This window comes from Planococcus citri, chromosome 3, assembly GCF_950023065.1.
Source record: "Planococcus citri chromosome 3, ihPlaCitr1.1, whole genome shotgun sequence".
NCBI classification, from domain to species: domain Eukaryota; kingdom Metazoa; phylum Arthropoda; class Insecta; order Hemiptera; family Pseudococcidae; genus Planococcus; species Planococcus citri.
Window position 1 is genome coordinate 9,629,611 of NC_088679.1, and position 23,784 is coordinate 9,653,394.

Genomic DNA, 23,784 nt, shown 5'->3' on the forward strand with positions numbered 1-23,784 from the left:
TCTCTCACTCTCCATGTGAGATGGTTAACAAGGTGTAATCCCAGATATTTGATGACACTTGTTAGAAGTATTTCATCATTATTCGTCAACTGTATATATGTACTTAATGGACGAATAATTCAACATTGAAAATGAGGCAAAATGTGACTGCTAGATTTTGGATGCAGAATCCAGGAACTTGTTTGTCAACTTGGAATTGAAAATTAATGAATTTTGAAAATTTTAGTGAATGATGACAACAACAATGATAATTAGAGATTGTTGTCATCATTCACTAAAATTTTCAAAATTCATTAATTTTCAGTTCCAAGTTGACAAACAAGTTGCACTCTGGTGGTAGAATACATGAAATACAATGTTGACATGCTGGAGGGGGACATTTCATACTCACACACGCTTATACTCGCGCACACTCGACTTGTTGAGATACAATTCTCTATGAAGGCAAAATTACTGCTCAAGCAAAGCGAGAACAAATCTAATACAAAAAAGACAAACGAGTTCTAAGAATAATGTTTTGAAAACATCCAAGAGAATCCTGTAAACCAGTCTTTATTGAAAATAACATACTGCCAGCTCCATGTGAGTACATTTTTCATTTATGTATTGTGGTAAAGAATGGAATAATAAATCACAAGGTACCTTCTCATACATATGAAACACATTTTAAAAATTTGGCTATAAGTGAAAATTTAAGAACAAAAATTATGCAAAATAACATTGATTTCATGGCCTCAAAAATTTAACAAAATACCACAGGAACTAAAAAATATAGCATCCAAAAAACTTTTTAAAAATAAACTCAAGTATTGGCTACAGAGATACATACGCGTTCTACAGTGCTGAAGAAATGTTGCAGGTGGATTAATAAGTTGTTTTCTTACTGTAATTTTTATAATCTGTCTTTTTTTTGTATTGTTTAAATTTTTTTATGCTACTTTATTTCAAACTTACTGTTGTTCTCACAAATGAGTATTTGCTGTGTTTTCATGAAATGATGTATCTTATAATCTGTTGTATTTCTTTTTTATGGTTTTGTGTTTTCCCCCGTTTTTTTTCTCTTTCATCATTTCAAACATATTATTCTCACAAAAGAGTATTTCTGAATATTTTGTATAATTTATTACCTATCTGTATTTTCAATTTACTCCCCCCCCCTCCTGCAGTACTATGTTAATGTTATAATTAATATCTAGATTGTTGACATTGTAAATACAACTAAAGCTGTCTACTGCAATAAATGATTTGATTTGAAATTTTTAGAAAAAATGGGCCCAAACAACAAAACAACGTCCATTTTTCCATGTTTTATTTCAAATTTTTGGTCGCAAGGGGGGCATGGCTCTCTCCCCCCTTGGCTACGCCACTGATATTCAGCTATTTAAACCTTTTTGTTGATATTTGTTTTTGTAATCTGGAGTATTTATTTTTTGTTGAGATTATTGTTGATATGTCCGTTGTCGAGTATGTAACAGATCGTACTTATTCACGATCTTTTGAAGTGTAAGGTAGTTGTTTTAGAGTATTCGAGTATGTTTGAAGTACGGCCATTTTCGCTATTATGATGACTGTATTCTATCCCAACCAACGGAAAAATTTCAAAATTTTCAAAATTTTGAAACATCTCATCATGCTCTTAGCTCTGGCTGTTGCTAAATTTTCCGACTTCGATTGGAGATGAGAGTGAGAGATGAGTCATGAGGTCGAAATCCAGAGATGCTTAAATACATAGTTATCAATAATTATGATAAAAGTTGAATAGGTACCTAAATTTTTTAAAATTTGTAGTCAAGTAGGTAATAGGTATAGGTACTTACTATGTACTTTAGTTCGTCATTCAAATTCACCCAAAAAACAATTTTTTTTTTATTTTTTGCAATTTTTGTATTTTTAATACAAAAGTCTGCATATTTCTTGAAATTTTAACAATTAGGTAAGTAATATTTTTGAGCTTTTAAGCCAATGCTCAAGAGTGAATGACGAAACAACTTCACAATTAAGATTACCTATATTATGAATTAGTCAAGATTGTGCAGTGTGCACATTCAGAACAAATGTAAAATTTAAGGAAAACTGCAGGAATTATTCATAATAGATCCACATCAATAATTTTTTTAGCCACGTTTCTTTCTAAAAAATATTACGTACTGAAGTAATAAATTAAGATAAATTAATCCACCTCTTGATTTTTTTTGTTTTTTGTTTCAGGTAAATACATAACATTTTTAGCCATTTGAGTAACTAAGCCTGCAGAAGATGTAAGATGCGTATGAAAATAAGTAAGTTATTTTTATGATTTGTGAAAGAAATCTTGCTCAATTTTCCCCGATTTTTGAAAAAGTTCCAAAGATTTATCCTCAAAATTCCGTTTAATTTCAATAAATTATTGAAAACGAAGCGTATAGATACTGCCATTCAGTTCCCCTTACTTTTTCTAACCACTGGTTTTTATTGAAACCCCCTCATCGATGAAACGTGATGGTGTATAAGTACATTATATTAATTTTCAAACAAGATAATACACAAAATATTGGATATAATAAGGTTAAAAATTCCATACCTTATCGAATAAAGAAGCGTCGAAAAATATGGCGTAAACCAAGGATTATTTTCCGGGTTAGCGTATCGTCCATAAGTAAATAATTCAAAAAGGTATCTGATGCTTGGTGAACAAGGGTAAAAGAAGAATGCAGGGTGTAGGGCAGAGATGAGGAAAATACGTGCCGGGAAATCGTAATATTACATGTACCTGTTGAACGGGTTAACCTGTGTTGTACAATATATAAAAAGTCGACTATGTACGCGCGATAAAATAATTGCAAAATGCTTTGGGGAATATCTTGATGGTGATTGATTATCTTTTCGTATTTTATTATTACAAAAGTCGGCGTTGCGACGGCCACCACCGCTGCCACCACATATACTAGGTATATAGGCTTACTTTGGAAGAATCGTGTATTTTTATATTCGTATAGTCGTACTGTACAGTGAAGGAAAAAAAAACTCACTCGTGTGTTTATTTTTCCCCTTTTAATGTCTTCGTATAACGGCAATGCGGATCAATGACGTAATTCAATCGAGTAGGCTGTGTAAATAATTCAAAAATAATCGACAAGCTTACAACTTTTAATTGGAACAAAATGAGTGTGTTGACATTAAATTTTTCTTGCTTTTTATACAAAGAAGTTTATATAAGGTAGAATATTAAATTAATATGGAAATACGGTGGCTCGAAATTATTTACATTAATCATTATATAAAGTATATACCGAGTACTCGTCCATTATTTCCTTCTTCATCGAAGAGTTATAGCAGGTAGGCAATCCTTTCGAATAAACACATCCCACGGTAATAATATTTTTTAAAAAGTCGATCTTTGGCAGTAATTGAAATTTAGACCACAAACGAGCTCCTAAGCATAAATGCAACTTGACTAGAAGAACGAAGAGAAGAATCACTGGAGCGGAGTGTTCAAGATACATCATCGTTGGGCATTTCAAACAGCGAAGGACAAATGTAAATCGGTTCGCTGGAATCTTTGAACGTTTCTCGACCTTCTTCTATGTCGGTGACATCTGGTACTCGTACGTCTTCGGCAGGATCTTCATCGATGGGCGGATTCGAGCTGTTGAATAAAAATCAAATCAATGATCAAAGTTTTGTTGCAGAGGTTTTTAATGATGAGACGAACTAAAATAAGTTACCTGTTGCCTTGAGGCTGCGAGTACAAGCTGAGAAATGAAAATAGACTCTGAACTGATGAGCCGTGAGATCTGCTTGCAGGTTCCATACTGACGTTATTCCAAGGACTTGACACAGACGTTGGTTTACTGTTCATTTGCGTTTTACTCATCATTTTCCAGTATTTTCTGCGATGAAAAATGAAACGAATTAGGTAATGGAAGGAGTATTGGTCAAAATAGACGCTTTCAACTTACCTGTAATAGGTTCCTGCAACCATGGCCATGGCCATGATAAGTCCAGTGAATACAAAAAAGATGAAAAGCAATCCGAAATATTCTCCTTTGGTCAAGCAGACATCTGGTACCTCGGTTTGCGTTAGTTGTGACGATTGACTATCACCTTCTGGGATTTCCGATCTTGATTCAAATATCTAAAGCAGAAATATGAATTAGGCAATGAGCTGTGCTAAATCATCCAGGGGCTGGTTATTTACCTCGATCATTTCTCGTAGACGTTCTTCCTCGGTAAAATTACCACTTGGTTGTAGATCTGTACTATCTTCATCTTCGTCAGCGTCCCTTTTTCTTCGTCCATGGGATGTTTCGCTTCTTCCAGCTGGGCCAGAACAATAAGCCTAAAATGGGAAATAATTTCATTGAAGATTTGCCAACAAAAAATGCAGCCAACACATCACTGTAGGTATACTGAGAAGCTCACCGGAGTACATGCATCCCGACAAGTACGAACTGTTGCTTCAAATACCAAGAAGTTTGATTCAGGTAATTTGAAAGCGTTAAAACGAGCTTCCAAACCATCCCCTTCTCTAGACCTGTCCAGTGCTGGAAATACTTCGTTTTGTACAGGACATCTAAAAACATCAAGACATGATTTAGTCAACATCCAGTTGGTATAGGAATTGAATTCAAAGAAAGGAACAGATACCCATATCGATCAATTAGCTGTACAGCTCTGCCAGAATATGGATCTCTGGCTATGACATTTGTGGCAAATATATCATTAACGTAATTGTATCCATCTTGTGCTTCGATTCGGAATGTCAATGGGTCACCAATAGCGATGGTGTTGGTGGGACGACCTTGGTACAAAATCATCAGTCGAACTCTTGAGCTTAGGGAATTTTCTGCTGGTAGGTATTCGATGGGAACTGGACTTCCAGCGCTAAAGTTGGGCAAAAAATGAATTTAAATCGAAAATGAAATATCCCAGAATGTTTATACTTGAAGTACCCAACCGTTTGTTAACCAATTTGGGCAGAATATGAGGATCATTGAGGACCTCAATTTGAGGTAGAGGGAAAGATTATTTTTGGTGGAGTAATTGCAGAGCAATTGAAATTTTAGTTCAGCTTGGGATTTTTTCCTTTCTGATTTCAAATTAATTTGTTCGTAGTGATTTCATATGATTTTTGATAGTGATTCAAAAGAATTTTTTTGTAGATGGGCTAATTCCGAGTACATAATTTTTTTCGCGATCAAGTGTTTTGAATGAATCTTTTGTGCTGATTTCAAATGTAGGTGTTTTCTTGTGTAGTGATTTTTGAATGAGTTTTTTTTGACAGTTTCAAACTTTCAAATGAATTTTCTCGTCACAATTTTAACTGAATTGTCACTTCAGTCTTTGAGTTGATTTAGAATTTGATCAATTTAGCGAGGACTTCTTTTCATGACAATCTCAAATAAATTTTTTCATGGTGATTTAGAATAAAGTTTTTGACGGTGATTTAGTGAACTATTTTTGAGTGGTGATTCAAAATTAATTTTTTGTGCTAACAATTTTTGATGATGATTGGGAGTTTGATCAATTTAGCTAAGAATTTTTGTCTGATGATTTCGAATAAATTTTTTTGTGGAATTTTTATACGAATTTTTCCATGTTCATTTAGAATAATTTTTTTGACTGCGATTTAGAATGCAGAGTTCATATTCGATCACTTTTCAATCAGGTAGGTAATTGAGTCACTTGAGTTACTAAAGGTAATTGTTGATTACTTTTTCAAAATGTTGGTCCAACGTTGCTTTTTTAAATCGAAAATTTCAACAGTACAAGTCTCTTTTTTGTAAAAAATTATTGCTAAAAAATTATCACTTTTTGATTAGAAATAGCAAAAATTTTCATTTATTGCTAAAAACTGTCTGAAAATCGTGTTTTTTCTCGCTTTTTTACTGAAAATTTGCAAATATTCAAATTCATGTTTTCTCATAAATTGTCAAAGCCTCACTCTTTGCTAAAAATTACCTACTAAAAAAAAATTTCCTTTTTTTTAAAAATTGAGATTATCCTAGTCTAACTCTGAAGTTCAGTCAAAAATAACTAACTTCTTGCAATTTGTCAAAATCGCCGTAAAATCTTGTTTTTTTCGCTAAAAATTCCAAAAAGTTCAATGTTTTTTCCAAAAATTGACAAAAGATTTTAATTGGAACGTTTTGTTTTGTGATTTTTTTACACCAAATTCAATTGAAACGTTTTGATTTGTTTTTTTTTATAATTTTTTTCTGCGTTGAAATATAGTTTTTTAGCTACTTTTTTTGTAAAAATTTGAATATTTAAGAGCCCTGAGAATTTGATCGATTTGGTGAACAATTTTTTAAGTCATAGGTATTTCTATTTTTTTGTGATTTCCATTTTTTTTTTTCTAAATGAACGAATGTTTTTATGTTGATTTTAAATGAGTTGATCAGGGTTGAATCTGAATGGGGGACGAATTTTCTCGTGATGATTTTGTGTACTTTTTTCGTGTTGAAAAATGAAGTTTTGGTGATAATTTAGCTTAGAATTCGTGATTTGAAAAGAATTTTCATATAGATAATTCCATTGAGCTGTTCAGAGTAAATTTTGGAGTGACGATTGAAAATTTCATTTTTTGAATTCAGTTTGGAACTTTGTGATTTTAAAATTAATTTTTTGATGGTGATTTTAAGTTGATTTTTTTGTTGTAATTTTTGGCAGTTTTTTTGGGATGTTCTGAGATGAATTTTTCTAGCCAATTTTGAATTTATAATGAGAGACTTCGAATAAATTTTTGCTTTACACAATTAAATTATTAGTGATGATTTAGATTTTGTTTTCAATTTAGTTTAGAATTTTTTTGTGGCTTATGCTGACCAGTTTAATTTTGGGCATTTTTTTTGTCGAACTATGAGATCATCTCTGCTGAATTTATTTCGACGAAATTCTCTTAAATTTGTTGTTTGAACTTAGTTTGGCGTTAGATTGAAGGGGCTTGAGTGGGGATGATTTTGACTCAAAATTCGTGGATGTGGGAGAGGGGAGGGGTGAAAAATTTTAAAAAGTCAAACTGAACAAAAGTTGACAGCTTTCTGGAAATCTGGAGTGATTTGAAAGGGAGAAACTTGGGGTTTTCGTATCTTATGACGTTGAAAAGCCTTGTGTTATTCCCTCAGTCCCTTACCCTTCCAAATTTATTTGAGTGGCTAAAATTTGGCATACCTACATGTAGGTATGTCTGCAAGGTGCTCTTTGGATGCGCCTTTTGAGAGTTTCGTTGTTCAAATCCCTCCCCACTCCTTCAAAGTTATAAAAATAACATGACTTTTCAGTTTTCCAATTTTTTTTTTTTAAGCTTCTGATTTTATGTCATTGCTGGAGCTTTCTGAAATTGTCGTTAGGAAGATAAAATTTGACATCTACATTTAGAGGATGCTCTGGATGTATCTTTTGAAGGTTTTTGCTTTTAACCCTCTTTTCACCCTTCACCAGTAACCAAAAAGTGTTTTTTTTTTACCTACTTTTGTACCGGTGTACGGTTTTTGATTTAAAAAAAAATGAGCTTACTTTGCGGTCATGTAACTCGATGTGACGACAGCCTCGCCAGGACTTCGAAATAAGCAAGTTAGATTATACCGTTTATCACGACTGGTTTGGACGAAGTCGCTGAACTGCACCACGACTATGTTTGTCATCATGTCTCCAATCTGCAAGAAATATTCGCCAGGGGATTGCCAAAGCTGAATTTAACCAGATCTGAATGAATTTTAATAAAGACTTACTCTGATAGTACCACAATCCGGGTATCCTTGAGCTCCACTGATCCTCAACACATTGAGAGTTCCACCATTGCCTCTGTAAAAGCACCGGTCGTAGTATCCATGCGCGTAGATACGTCCAATGAATCCTTCGGGGGTCTTCAAAGTGAATTCCATTCCATCTTCACTGCAGCTTTGACTAACTGCAATATATTTTAAATTATGAATACTGAAAATTTGCCTACAGCATATTCAATATTCAAAAGTATTGGGTTTGAAAATTGAAAATTACCATCCAAACAGTCTTGTCCGCTTCGACCTGTAGCTGCTCTTTCATAAAAATCGTAATCTCCGGCGTTTTCAAAGTAATTGGGATTATTGGCGTCCAAATCCCTGGTATCACGATCTGTCAGTTCACAGTTTTCTCTTTGAGGACCATAAGGCACAGATCTGCGAAAATAGCCCGATTAATACTTATTTCAGTTCGAGTAACAAAGTAAAGTAAAGTAAATGGGAACATCAAACCTGTAATTGAAGGAACGGCACAAGAAATCGCGAGATTCAGCGCATTCTCTTTCGCAAGCAGACAAACTCGGCGCAGCTATAGCTTTTCTCACAAACTGTTTCCTCATTTTTAAATGAACTCCAATCTGTTGACCAAACAAATTCGCAATCAGCAAACCCTTTGAAATTGACCACCACCCAGATAAGTTTAATTCTAGACATAATTGATACCTGTTTAAATCCATCCCCTTCTTGACACCTGACATCAAAAGGTCGAGGAGGATCGAACCCTCCAGGATAGTAACCACCAGCCAAAGGAGGAGGATACGATGCCACTCCAGGTGATAGATGAGGAATACCTAAAGACGACGCTCCCAATGGTGCTGGAGAACCGGTATATGCCGGAGATGAACCAGCACCTGGATAACTGGCTGGTGGAATCGGAGTAATGCTGGCAATTGGATAAGCTCCACTGGTTGCATGTGCTGCATTGTACGGAGAAACATCAGTCGAATGGGATGCTAAATGGTTCCAGTAACCGTGTCCTGGCATCTCTCTCGAAGGAGCATATGGCTGACGTGATTGCTGAATCGGTGCTCCGGAGTAACCTGGGTAGCTACCGCCTCCAAAAGCGTTGCTGAATCCAGCTCCTGTCAAATTACACATCAAGTGTAAGTGTTAGCCTAATTTAAAAGATACATATTTTAGCGACCTTTGTATATAAAAAAGGATTCTAATACCTGTTGGAGGTTTTGCCAAAGGCGAATATGGTAATCTGGAGTAACCTCCTATTGCAGCATCCGGACCTAGTTGACCTATTTCGTTCCTTTGAAATGGCGGTGGAGTTGGACTATCTGAAAAAGTATTCCCACATTAGATGAACTAATTATAAACCAAAATTCTACATGAGTTGGGATACATACTGGCTAAATTCTCGTAGTAATCGAAATCTCCATCGTAAAGCGTTCGATGACCATCTCGTTGATTGTATTTGCTCAGTCGACAGACTCGTAAACGTTCGCTATAAATTATCGAGTGACACTGGAAGCTTACTTGACGTAGACATTCGTCCAAACACTCGCCCAATGATCGACCAGTAATCTCTGAATGGAATTCTCCTCCCAGACGACTATTTCTGTATCTTTGAAATGCTGTATCTGGTTTTCTACTTTCCGATGAAAACAACGCAGAGTTTTCAGGAAAATCGTTTCCTTTAGCTGTGTAAAATATTTTCTCAAATATGAAAGGTACCTCGAAATGGAAAATGTTCCAATAATTTGTGTAAAAAACATCAAATACCAGTATCGAGACAAACGAGATCGTAAAGATCATGAGTAGGGCTGCCACTGGTCCGAAGATCGTCTTTTTGAGACATCGAATCTTCCTCGAATATGATGCATTGCTTGATCTGTTCGTCGTATTCGACAGCTCGACAGAAATATCTGCAATACAGATGATGAAAAGTTATATAGGTATTGTATTGACGAGTTGAAAAATATCTTACGTATGAATAAGCTTACTTTTCTGCACGCAAACATTGAGCTTGGCATTCCAGAAGGGAAATATTGGTGAAAATATCCGCTTCGAATGGTCCACCCAAACGTTTGTTTTCCTCTTTTACGAATATTATTGCTCCATCGCATCTTCTTTCAGCTACAAATAAATAAATAAATTGATTGGAAGAGTTGACAAATCTTCCTCGCCATCAGTAAAAGTTCTTCTAGTCAATTATGGAAAGTACTTACCGTTTAAACAAGTATTCTCAAGGTAATCTGTGGAAGGATCGTCTTCCATAAGCTCGGGGTGAGATCTCCTGGTGAATCGACTCAACGAACAAGTATGCGTGGTCATATCATAAGACGCAGATCGGCATACAAAAGTGAATTCATTCAAACACCTTCAACAAAACAAGATTCTCATTTCAGTGGAGCCAGTGGAGGAAATATTAACGTAAAAATTAAATCGAATTCTGTACGTGATACCTGTCTTCGCAATCACTTCGATTAGCTACTACTATATCTTTGAAATCACTAAGAGGCAGTTTGAGCTTCTTCCTGGGATGTCTTTCGAATATGTAACGTCTGTCCGGACATTCTCTCTCTATTCGACTAGCTGAAAATTTGGTAAAAAAAAATTAATAATACTCGAACTAGAAATTGGGTGCGTTCGAATTCAATTATTATTAGGGTGCTTACAAGATAGGCAAACTTCATCGTAATGTACGCTATTTGGAACCAATACAAGTGTTCCAAGTCCTTCTGGTTGAGCTTGCTCTCGAGTCAAATAGCAAGTTGATTGTTCGTATTCGACTATGCCGTTGAATGAGGCTATTCTACTGCCTGGTTGGAAATCGAAAGAGGCACAAGCTCGAACTAAATTATTGGTAGCGGTTCGATCGCGTAAGCAGAGCTCTTGGCATTTTTCCAGTACTCTGAAAGGTGGCGTTGTATCTTGAACCTGGTGGAAAAGATGAACAATACTTGACTTGTTTGAATTTTTTTTAAAAAAAGGGGGATTTTTCAAGCTTACTGTGTCTTCATCGTAGCCTTGTAATTGGTGATCTGGCAATCTTTCGTACACCACTCGACCTAGACCTTGATTGCACGTGGTTTGAGCTGCAACATAATAATAATTGAAACTTGATTAGCGCCTAATAAGTATGTGAGTAATACAAAGAGGCGTTGAAGATGATGAAAGGAGCACATCATTTTCAAATTGAACGCTATGCAACTTTAGATAATTTTCAGGCATTTGCGTGCAATTTTTTGCACAGTTGCCCGAGTGCCTTTTTTAATTTTTAATTTTTAAATCGACTCTTCTGAGCCTTGAACCCTAACTATTGTCCTTACGAGGGTGGATTTTGAACAAGCACTCTCCGATTTGAACGAAACCAAGCCAGATCTCAAATATCAGGTGCTTATGCTCAAGTTCATTTGTAGACTCTTGGCAAATTTTATCCTAAGGGCAATTTTAATTTTTTTTTCATAAAATTTCAAGATTTTTGGGCAAAAGTTAATAACTTTAATGAATAAAATTATGTTATAAGTAAGAGCCCTTAAAATCTAAAAAATTAAAATTCTACAAACATTCTACGAAATGAAAATCTGAGAAAATCAAAAATTCCAGGACAAAACAATTATGGAAAACCAAAATTCTAGGTAAAAAACAAAAACTACGGAAAATAAACAATTTCCTGGGATCGAAATTCTGGGAAAAAGAAATTCTAGGAAGTAAAAAATTTGAAAGACAATGCGCGCCCGAGTTGAAAAATGGAAGTCTCCTGAAAATTTTCCACATCCTCTCCCTCTTCTAAAGCAAGGACCAATATGAATGTTTTTTTTCAAAAATGAGTTTTTTAAAAAAACAGATTATTTTACAACTTTTTTTCTACGAAAAAGTCTCTTCCCCCCAAAAAATATATATATACTTAATTTCGTTTTAAAAACAAAAATTTAAAAATTTATTGGAGAAGTTTCTTTGAATTCTTTCCCCTAAAAAAAGAAGTTTTGCTTTTTGAAAGTTGAGGTCAAGAACAATTGTTTTGCAATGACAATTTTTTAGAGAGAGGTTTTTTCTTTTCCAGAAAATTTTTAACAAGAGAATTCTTTTTAAAGAAAAGTAGGTACCTATAATAACTTTCTTGCATCCATTTTCTTTCACAAATTAAGATTATGTGTATTTTCAGCTCAAAAATAAAGTTCTCATTCTCTCTTTAAAAATCAGTTTGCTTTTAAACGCCGAGCCATCAACAACTACATACTCTGATTTTTTTATTATGCCTGGTAAAGATGAAACTCATGAAATTGCCAAAACAAAGAAGGCTGAAATGATGACTGAGCTCAAGGATGTCCTAGCGGGAGGTTTTTGTAAACCAAAGAAAGCCGTTAAAATTTCTAGTTCTATCAAAGAAGACAATAAGCCAATCATTATCAAAAATAAATTTAGTACAATACAAGTTGCTGACGTTCCAGACAATAACCCTAATCCAGTTGTAATTGAAGAAGTTGAAGAGAAAATTCCGCCCATATTTTTTACTGAATACTCTGATTATATTCACAAATTAACTGCGATTAAGCGTATTGTTGTTAATGACTTCAAGATAAAACTACTGAACAAGCAAATTCGAATCTGCCTCACCAATATAGATGACTTCCACAATTTAATGCGACAGTATTATCATCAGCTTTGTAAGAAATATAATATAGTGCAGTCTTGATAACTCAAACTCCGTTAACTCGAAAACTCTGGTAACTCGAAGCAAAATCTGTTTCTGTGCAACTCTCCATATGATTCAATGTAAAATTCACTTCTTTAACTCTAAGTAAAAAGTCCAAAACCTTCGATAACTCGAAGTAACATTTTTGAAAAATATAGAAAAAACCTCTGTAAGTTGAACGTTGGTAATGTTTTGCATCTATAACTCGAATTTCTTGTTGAAAAAACTTGTAAATGCAAATCTGATTGATGCAAACCTCATTTAACAAACTCATCAGAGTTACTTATAAGTACATTTATGTCCATAAACATGTACGTTTCGCTCAAATACACAGGTATATGTGTTTCCATTTCGTTCCGGGGTAAAAAAAACATTCATCCAATTCAAACTTTGCTAACTTGAAATATGCCAAAAACAAACTTCCATAACTTGAACTCCAATAACTCAAAAATTCCGATAACTCGAAGTCAACTCTTTCTCCCTTCAGCTTCTAGTTATTGAGACTCCATTGTACTTTCAGAAATTCTGAATACCAACAATCATGGTTACCAGATTACATAAAAATGGAAATGTGATTCCTGTATGTGATGTTACAGTACCAAATTCTGCTGATGGCTGTAAAATCTATAAATAAATCTTTAAAAATGATGAAGGTTGCATTAAAAAAAAAATAAAGGTCGCATTTCCTTTACAAAATGAAGTTTTAATTTTCTCTTCAAAAATAAAGTTTGCATAGCTTTTCAAAAACAAAAAAAATCTTCGTTTTCTGTTCAAAAATAAAGTTTTCATCTTCTGTTCAATAATAAAGTGTTCATTTGATTTCCAAAAGTGGCGATTGCATTTCCCTTCTAAAAATGAAGTTCTCAATTTTTTTTATACATATATAACGCTGGCTCTCTGGAAAACGCATTCCTGGGACGAAATTCCACTCTTGCTTTCCTCTTCGTTGGTTGCACTACTTACACAAGTCAACAACTACTGGTTCTGGGCCATTTTGGTGCCTCCAGTCATTTTTCAATTTTCACCAGAAACTTCAAATCACTCTGGAAATTTCAGAAATGAACTTTGGCACCAATAACATTGGTCGGTGCTTATTGGGTACCCTGTTGAGCGTTTTAAATCGTTACTTTGAAAATTTTGAAAGCACCAGCTCAAAAGTAATTTTTTTTTACCAATTTGTGAATTCCAAAAAAAGTGAAAATATCATATTTTCAAAGAAGTTTCGTGACGAGCGGTTTTTTCGACGAAGTATCCTTTGGCGTGTCTACACGATCACTTGACTCGAAAACAATCTCAATTGGCATTTTTAGAGCTTCCAGCGAGATTTCAACTTTCTCCAGGAATTTCAAATCGTTCTGAAAGGGACTAACATGAACTTGAGCACCTATAACATCGGTCAGTTCTTATTGGGTACTCTCTCGACCGTTTTAGGTGGTTACTGCAAAATTGCTGGAGCGCTGGAGTGCCAGTTCAAAAGTTGATTTTGCCGAATTCGTTAATTCCAGAAGAAGTGAGAATAGGAAATTTTCAAAGAAGGTATGAAAATAGCAGGGTTTTTTGGTTGATGTAGTCACATTAAACGATATCTTGCCGAAAAACCTGCTCGTTATATGCCTTCTTTGAAAATTCATTTTTTTTTAAATTTTCTGGAATTTACAAATTGCTCAAAAATTTATTTTTTCTCACTGATTTTCCTCGAATTTTTCGGTTATCACCTAAAACGACCAGGAGGGTGTTCAAAAATCACCGACCAATGTAAAAAGAGGTTTAAGTTCATTTTTAGATTCTTCAAAATGATTTGAAATTTCTGGAGAAAATGAAAAAAATCTCTGGAGGCTCCAGAATGGCTCTAAACTGCAGGGTAGCTGTTGATAAAGATTCCCATATTCATATCGGTTCACTTTGCTCAAAAAAATTTATATTTCACGAAAAAGTTTAAAAATTGCTCTAAAAGCAGCTTTTTAAAATTTTCAAAATTTTCAAAAATTCGCCAAAAATCCAAAAAAAATAAACTTTATAATCTGAAGTTTTCGTTATCAGGGGTTTTGAGAAATGCTCTTTATTTCTTCTAATCGAAGAATGCCAGTTCAAAAGATTCCCTTGCTAGTCATTTTCCAGCATTTGCTTTAAATTTCTCGCACAGCTTCTACAATTTCAGTTTTTTTTCCACTTCGACTATTTTGAACCCTGACCTGTGTCCTTATACAGACACAATCAAAATACCAAAAATATTAAAAGAGTCAGACAGACGCAACTAAATGCATGCTTTTAGATGTATCGGGTTAACCAACCGATGAAAATAGACAGATAATACCACTGGAAAGAGTAAACTCCGGAAATAATTCTGCTCGCTGCCGAATGCCTATTAAAGCGATTATCGATCGGCCATATTTCCTCAATGGGTGAATCACTGGTATATAGATCGCGAAGCACTAGTCCTATTTTTCCTACACACGAGTGCTAATACTCGTACATTATAAATAAACGTAAACGTACTCGTATAATGCAGTTTTAATTTCACAGATCGATTAAGTACTCGATGATGCAAGTTTTAAATACATACTTTAGGTAGGTACCTATAGACAGGTTTACGTATTATTAATACAGCCTACCTACGCGAAGGATTTAATTCCAGCTAGAAAAAAATTTTTAATTTCGAACTTATTTTGCATTTTACGATGTAACTCGCAGTTTAGCGGTACCTACGGTATATTTGTGAATTTTAATTCGTACACTGGATGGAAGAGCGATGTCGCGAGGAAGCTTTATTCATTCATTAAAAATTTATTGCATGATTAAAAAAAAAAGAATCCAACGAACGCCAAAGCTCATAACCCCCGTGGTTTTATTGCGTTTATTTACTCTACGAGTACGTAGCACCTACAGCAGCAGTACAAGTACCTGCGTATACGTATGGCGCTTTAATATGAACCGATGACGACGACGATGGTGTCGATAAAAGAGCTAAAAACGGAAGTGAATATAATTCGTTCTAACCCAATAGAAAAATTAACATATGCGACCAACGGTGTACTTCCTCTTAAATTATCGGTCAACGTGTGAAATGCGCTCTCGTATAAAATTAACAATAATTTTTTATTGTAAAAATACCAACATAGTATTAATATGTACTTATACGCGTATGTAGGAGTTGGAGCACATACTTTGAAAACTAACGATTACCCGACAAACGTGCACTCGTATAGTAATTATTTGGCATGAAAATATGATTTTTTTTAGTGACTTAGTTTTCGCAGATGGTTGGCCGAGGTGAAGGGTGCAGTTTTATGGGTGATTGTTTTTTCTCTTTCAAGTTACATATCGTAGGAAGTAGAGGAGTTGGGAAGGGGGTAATGTTCGTTTGTTTTAGCGTTTTAATTTTTTAGATTTTTCAAATAGTGATTTATTGTAGGAGATGCGGTGACGTAATTTGTTCTTTTCGTTCGAGTTTAGAAAAAAATTGGTTAACGGCTATTGAATTTTTTAAGATTACTGACTACTGTGAAAAATGTGAAAGCTCGGAATATAAAAAGATGATGTGGAAAAGTTTGAGATTGTAGAAGGTTTTTGAGTTTTTAATCTTTAAGTGGTATGTGAACTATTTCTCGCCGCATAAGTAGATATGTCAGAGAATCCCCTTCCCCAAAAATTGCTAATTTTTCGAGGTGAGAAAGGAAGACGTTGTCATCTAATTTTTATAAAATATTATACATTTTTTACGTACTATTTTGATTTTGTTTCAAGGCTTTGGGAAATCAAATCAATTGCTAGTATATTTGTTCGTGTTGGAATCAGTCCCCACGACCCCCCCACCCCCACCCCCACCCAAACGTTAGGTCGAACGTTGAACTGATAATACTTCTAAAATTGGAGTAAAAAAAATCATAGGTATAATTTTCTCTAAATTTTCTAGTTTTTCTTGTGCCCACTTTTTTTATTTGTTTAACGAAGAGACGAAGTGAATGATTTCAGAGTTTCAAAATCTGTTTCAACGGTTTCAAAAAACCAATGTTTTTTTAATGATCAGTTTAGAAAAATATGAAAAGTCCATCAAAAGTTAAAATTTGGTTTGTCTTCTACGTACCTATATCTGTGAACTACCGATCAATTGAACGGTCCCTTTCTACTCATTCTGGAACTTCTTGCAGATCTGTGAATTTTTTGTCCTCCCCCCCCTCTACCACAAAAAAAAAACAACTCAGACTATTGGAATATGTTCGAGCATTAAACAATCAGAAACAGATTTTTAAGTAGGTAAGTATACCGACTTGAAGCGATCGAAATTGACACTAATTTTGACCCTTTTATGAGAAATTTTTAAAACTAGAAAAATTGTAAAATCCACTGGTGATTACGGAATATCTCGATGATTTTTTTTAGATTTTGAATACTTTTTTTTGTTGTGATTGTTGTGATAAGTACCTATTTTTCGTGGTGATCAAAAAATATTTTTTTTTGTAAGTAGGTTAAGTGTGTCAAAAATATCATTTTCTGAAAAGTGTCAAAAATCAAAAATTGAATTTTGGATCCCTAATATGGACTGTTTCAAAAAATTAAAAAAAAACACGCTGAAATATTATAAAAATACGTTCAATTGCTGAAACACCGTTAAAATATGTTTAATTAACACAATAAGAGTAAATTCCAAATGGGCCAAATTAATTTTTTCCTGAAAGTAGTCAAAATTTGAAAAGTCAATTTTGGATCCCTAATATGCACTGGTTTAACGTAAAATTAACTGAACCCATAACAAATGTACACCAGTCCATATTAGGCTACCCTATAACTTTGAACTTTGAAAAATCATAAGTATATGTACCTTGAATAATTTGTAGATTGTCTTGATTGATTCAGAAAACTTCATCACTTCTTAATAATAATAATAAAAAACACTATAGGGTGTCCCCGGAAAATTTTTGGAAAAGCCAGATTTTTGAAACACATGAAAAATTTTTTGAGGTTCTTAATTTCGTTTTTTCTCTCTAAAATCGCGAGTTTTGGCTTTAGAGAGTTGATTTTGGTCTCATTGTGTTTTTCTGTGAAAAATACATCAGATTAAGTTTGTTCCCACCAGGTAACGTTAATAACCACCGAGATCAACCATCAGTCCATATTAGGAACCAGTCCATATTAGGCTACCTTACCCTTAGTGAATGTTTTTTCACACAATTCATTCTAAAAAAATTATACTTAACTGAAAATTGTTAACAAGAAATGTGATCACAAAAAAATTCATTCGAAATCGCTTTTTAAAAAAATTCATTAGAATTCAACAGTGCAAATCTAATTAAAACCCACAATCATAAACGAAAAATTTGTTTGGGGACAATCCACAATGAAATTTTTGCAGAATGAAGAATTTTTCTGAGGTGATTTCGAATTTTTTGGTGGTTGGTGGTGAGAGGGGGGGAGGGTGATTTCACAATTTTTTGATAATTTTTTTAGAACGAAATTCAATTTTTGTAAATTCAAGTTTGGAATTTTTTTCGCGTTTTTACCCGAATTTTTCGTTTATGATTGTGGGTTTTAATTAGATTTGCACTGTTGAATTCTAATGAATTTTTTTAAAAAGCGATTTCGAATGAATTTTTTTGTGATCACATTTCTTGTTAACAATTTTCAGTTAAGTATAATTTTTTTAGAATGAATTGTGTGATGGTGATTTACTTGAGATTTGAGTTTTTTGGTTTTTGGTTCCGAATTTTTTCATGATTCCAGATATGGATTTTGAAGTGATTGAAAATTATTTTATTAAAATTTCAAAATTGGATTTTTCCGCGACAATTTCAGATTTTAAATGAGTTTTTGGTGTTGCAAATTTTTTTGAGGCAATTACGAATGAATTTCTGTGTAATTTATTCAAGATTTACTTTACTTATACACAGGTGGACTTTCTGAACAAAAAATTGAATTTTTCATCACTCGATTTTCAAACTAAGTTTTTCATGAAAAATTTTAGATTTTTAGGTGAAAATAGGTCAAGTAAGTATTTATAAAGTTCGGCTAGGTAATTAGAAAGAGTAAAAATCAGAGGACCTGATTTCAAATTTATGACAATGTAAAAAATGTTGAACAAATGAGGCCGTTCCTAAGGTGGAAAATGCTGTCGAAACAAAATGTTTAAATTTTTCTAGAAATCATTGGAATTAATTTGAGCTGCTAAAATTCGAGTTGCCCAGAAGAATATCTCAATTGCGTTTTTTGGCCACAATAGTAAAGAAAAAAATTTAAAATTCAAAGTTTTTTGTTCTTGATGAAATTTTTGAAATTTGCACAAATGGCTGAATCTTGAATAAAATCAATCCCCTAAATTCGAATTTCATGCATCATTTCTGGCATTTCTAGATACCGTAATTTCATTTTGATAGGAAATTTTTGGAATTTGCTCGAATGGTTAGGTACATTTATTGTCTGAAACCAATTCCCTGAATCTGCAGTGAAGCCTCCAGTGCCATATTTGATTTGTCCAAAATAAGCGTGAACATTGATTCAAGCAGCTAAAAATTGACTTGCTCAAAAAAAATCAAAAACTTTCCGTTCTTTTGAAAATGAAGCATACGTTTCCAAAACGCTTCAAGTCCAAAAAAATATTGATAAGAAATTCATGATATTTAGTACAATTTGAAAACGTAGAAATGGCCCAAATTAGCTGATTTTTTGATATGTTGTAGCCAAGACTCTTGAGCACAACATATCAAAAAACCAGCCATTTTGGGTCGCAACTTTATGCTAGATGGCTTTGCAACCTCAGAATCTTTGAAAATGGACTTAGTGCGTTTTGGAAACGTGTGCTTCAAATACATATTTACACGAATGGTTTTTATCTTGCTCATGTAAAACCAACTCTCCAAATTCAAATTTTCCAATTTCGGGCAACTGGAGCTTACAACGTAGTTTTTCAATTTTTCTGAAATACCTAAATCATGCTGGAAGCTCAAAATGGCCAGAAACGGTGAAATTCGGTTTGGGGGTGTTGATATGTGTAGTTTCAGGGTCAATGTCCTGAATGTCCATCGTTCTTACTAATGACGCGAGTAAGCAGATATAAAAAAGCATAAATCGTCGGAAATGGGTAATCAATTTTGAATTTTCAAAAATCCGCCAATAATCGAAAAATCAATTTAGACAGCTCAAATTTTAGTTATGGAGGTTTCAGATCATGCTCTTTTCAACAAACTCGATCCCGTTTCAATTAAAGACGGACATCTTCAGAAGTTCCTTTGTGATAAAAATTGAAAAAAAATTGTGTGCATTTTTATGAAATGTGAACTTTTACATTCCTGACAAAATGTCGTATCAAGTATTTTTGGGTAATTCTCAAAAAAAGTTTAAATTTCAGAACTAAAATTTTTCGAAAATGAAAACCTTTTTTTGAATTTTTTTCAAATGGGACTTGATTCTAGGCATACCCAGGACCCCAAAAATGACTTCAGGCCCAAGTCATCTTCAATAGGGGCGGGGGAGGGGCTTTAAAAAAATTAATGTCACATGTTGAAAAAAAAGGCTGTTCACTACTTTTGGGTAGGTATAGGTATAACTGGAGCAGTTATTAGTAGCTTTAGCTCACAAAAAGTTCATCAAGTAGGTACCAGGTTCATTTTAATGGGAGTATTCAAACATGATAAGGTAGGTACTTTCCTTCGCCGTGGACAAAAAAATCATGATAGCCACGACGAAATACCAAACTGTACTATCCACGACGTAAGAAAAAAAGAACTAAAATTTGTTTTACCGGTAATAGAATCAATAATTTTTCAATTTTCAAAGTTGTGGTCATCAAGTACTTACTATTTGAATATTTTCTTTTTTTTCGAGAAAAAAAATGTCTCTTTTGAACGTGAGAATAATAAGCCACGGCGATGGATCCGAAAAAAGGAAATCAGTACAATTTTCACAGATTACAATTTGCAGACTGGTTAATTGCATTTGCTTGATGGATTTGAAATGGGCGCAGCACTGCTATCACTAAAACCATACAGTGTACCCATTTCACCTTTAAAAAAATCGAATAGGAGAGCCAGAAAAAATTAACAAAAATTGGCCACGGCGATGGACCAAAAACTGGTTACATCACTTTATGACCTCGGTTTCAGGGTATAAGTATCATTCCAAAAATTTATATCAGTTCTGTCATTTACTCTCATATCATATAATAATATGTACCACTTTTTTTTTTCAAAAAAAGTGATAGTGTAATTCATTTTTGAAGATGAAGTTGAAAAATTTAAGTGGTTACAGGCCACGACGATGGAGTTTTCAGGGTTTGGGGGGGACTTGACCCATAGTGGAGGGGGGGTTGGGGGCCATTAAACTATATGCACGTGATGCCCGAGTTGGTATCTACACAATACCACTGAAAAAAAATTTCAATTGTCAATAGTATTCAAGTAAACCACCAGTTACATGATTTTTAAACTTTTTTTGAGAATTACCCTTTTACCAAAAAATATATATTATGGAGTTGAAAGTATAAAAATTCTATTTTATTAAGCTCTCACCATATTGTTATGATTGGTTCTAAAATTGTCGATTACCACCATAAATAAAAACCTAGTTACTCGTACGAACAATTTTCTTTTAAATTTACTCAGACGAATTCACCTTTTTTTTTACCATAGGTCTTCATTCTCTTCAATTTCGTAAAAATACAAACATTATGGTTAATTTTTTTTAGGTTGTTGTGTTTTTTTTTTGTATTTTTGAATAACCTGGAGAAAATAAACCTCATGGTGAAAAATTGACGATGACTCAAATCATAGAGGATTAAATTAAAAATCATTCTATAACGTCATCAGATTTCTCTTGGAACCTACGTAAGATGCATTTTTATAACAACGTTATTATTTCACACATTTTCTCATTTTTTGATTTAATTTTTTAATTTAATATTCTCCTATGCAAAATAGAACATGAAAATAACTCACACCTGAGTCCTGAGGGTGCCTAATTCTAACGATCGTATTGATTTTTTCTTCAGTTTATGTAGATGATAGAGTTGAATTAACTATAGCGAATTATATACCTATGGGGCTGTGAAGGGTGAATCCGTCTGTTCGTCAACTACAGGAATATTTTAATATGGAAAATTACATTTGTACTGAATGAAACTCGAGGCATAATTTTCTCATTTCGTTGCCTTCTGTGATTTCCATTCTCTATATTTACTTTCAGAAATAGTTGATATTTCATCTTAAAATTTTATAATTGGATCTAAGCCCTACTTGTTTAGCTGCAACAGGAACAAAGGCTCGATAAAGGTAGACGTGCAAAACAGGGGAAAATAATTCCTACATGCATAAAACTTTTGGAGAAATCATATTCATATATACGAGTATGTAGTACCTTTCTTTACATATATAAATGCGTACTTAAGTATCAAGCTTTGGCTTAATAATGACACCCTGAGACGATATTTTTCCAACAATTAGTTCGAAATAGACGAGAGAAAATGATATAGAAAATTACTAGAATACGATATGAAATTTTGAAACGAGTCTGAGTCTCATATAGAATGTTTTTGAATTAGCTCTTTCGTTTAAAAACAAATCACGTTGCATTGTCACACCACCATAAAAAAAAAATTCCATCAATTTTCACCATACGCATAGGTACCATATCCTGCTCAGTATTGAAAATTAAAAAATATGTAGACCCAGGTGCCTACATTTGACTTTGATTCTATTCACGTTGACCAAAATCTGTTGACGAAATGTACACGTAGTTAGATGATATCGAATCGTATATACATTTTTCCATCGTCATTTTTTTCCACAGCGTAATCGACGTATAAAAAAATTGTATACAAAACGAATCTGTGACAAAATGAAACCATTAATCATGCGTATCGTTCGAATGAGATATCGTCCATTCGGTATTCAAAGCGAGGAATATTTATACGCCGTGAGCCGGGGTAAAATCGACTCTTTTTTTCCTCATGTCTTTCGGCTGGTGAAAAAAAAAATGAATCGAAATTGGCTGGTACGGTCGGCTCGAGGTTTATTATACTCGCATTTTCGTCACGATTTCCTTTTCCTTTGCTGGAAATTTGAATAGTTTCGTCGTATCGTCGTTTCGCGCAATGATGACGGTGTTCTTTGACATCGCTGCCAAAAACTTGGCGACGAGACCTTTTTAATACCTTGCAACCTCGCTCGTAGCAATCTCTCGAAAACCAATCATCGAAACAATAAGTTTATTAAATTTTTCATCTCGGCTGAAAACTTTTACGTTTAGTTTTTCACCAGATGAAGTCGCCGGATCAAGGGGAAAGTGGAAGTATTAAAAGTAAAATCCGTCTATAAACACGCAGACTGGAATAGATGGTATTCCGTAGATGGAAACGATTTTTAAAGTGCCTTTAGAGACAATAGGAGAACATTTTTCTCGCATTTTGTAACCGGTAGTGGGAGGATTATTCTAGTTTTTGAATGTATAATCATACGTAAGCCTATTTTGTCGTGCTTTTGAGATTGAAAAAAAAATTGAAATTAGCTTGAATATTATTTCTTACCGTTGGTTAACATATTGAGAGCAGTTAAAATGGTAATTGCTTGAACCATTATGTATGTAGACGACTGCTTGATTGTCATGTTGAAGTGTCTCGAATATCGTAAAGCACATTCGCCTTAATTTCTAAATCAAGTCTGTGTTCTTTCCAATCAACACGCGAGCACTGTATTATACAACAAGTTAATGTTAAGAAAAAAGTTCGCAAACGTCAAGTGTAAAAAAAAATCACCGGTAAAGTCATGGTTCTTTTTTCATTTGGATTACTATGTATTTTCACCGGTATTAGACAACGAATCACTGCTGCTGTAGCATAACATCAAACCGATAGTACATTTATATTTATACACAACCGAGGATTGTAATTAACGAACAAGCCAAGTGTCAAATTCACACTGACGGCGCGTATGCGTTGAAAGGTGAAAATGCACGATGCTCTTTGCATAGCTCGATGGACCAGCGACCAGCCGGATATGTATCCATTGTTCGAGGATTTCCGGAAAAAGTGACCGCGAGGGATGGTGAACTCGCGGGTCGTTATATGGTCATCGGTGTATCGATGGTTATCTCACCTGTAAGATAAACACGAATGAGATTGTGTGCGAATTTTTGGACGTACGGTGTTTACACCTATAGGTGGGTTGGTTGAGAGCAATAAGATTCTCGAATATAATATACGAGTAGTTATAAATTTTTGATAGTTGTTGGAACTGGAAGAACGCAAAATGAGTGAGGGATCGAGATGATTTAGAGATCATGTGGGTATTGACCCTTTAGTGAGTAGAGAAGATTTGACGGATGCACTTCGAAATCGTTTATTGCATCAGACTGGTCTGATTGAAATTAGTGCACATTGCGCAAGGTCGCTTT

General features: G+C 34.0%; 2 protein-coding genes across 2 annotated transcripts in view; one reads left to right on the forward strand and one right to left on the reverse strand.

Annotated features, from left to right (window-relative positions):
* LOC135840436 (potassium voltage-gated channel subfamily KQT member 1-like) overlaps positions 1-23,784 on the forward strand; it is a 115,017-nt gene that overhangs the window by 24,003 nt on the left and 67,230 nt on the right. The window lies entirely within an intron of this gene.
* LOC135840515 (uncharacterized) lies at positions 3,118-23,311 on the reverse strand. The gene is made up of 20 exons (XM_065357111.1): positions 22,919-23,311; positions 10,722-10,807; positions 10,388-10,649; positions 10,175-10,304; positions 9,938-10,089; positions 9,713-9,845; positions 9,492-9,634; positions 9,116-9,409; positions 8,933-9,046; positions 8,424-8,842; positions 8,214-8,338; positions 7,981-8,138; positions 7,713-7,891; positions 7,498-7,637; positions 4,627-4,863; positions 4,402-4,552; positions 4,178-4,318; positions 3,939-4,114; positions 3,705-3,869; positions 3,118-3,625 (listed from the first exon to the last, which is right to left on the reverse strand). The coding sequence occupies exons 1-20, from the start codon at positions 22,995-22,997 to the stop codon at positions 3,472-3,474; spliced, it is 3,438 nt and encodes a 1,145-aa protein (XP_065213183.1). The 5' UTR covers positions 22,998-23,311; the 3' UTR covers positions 3,118-3,471.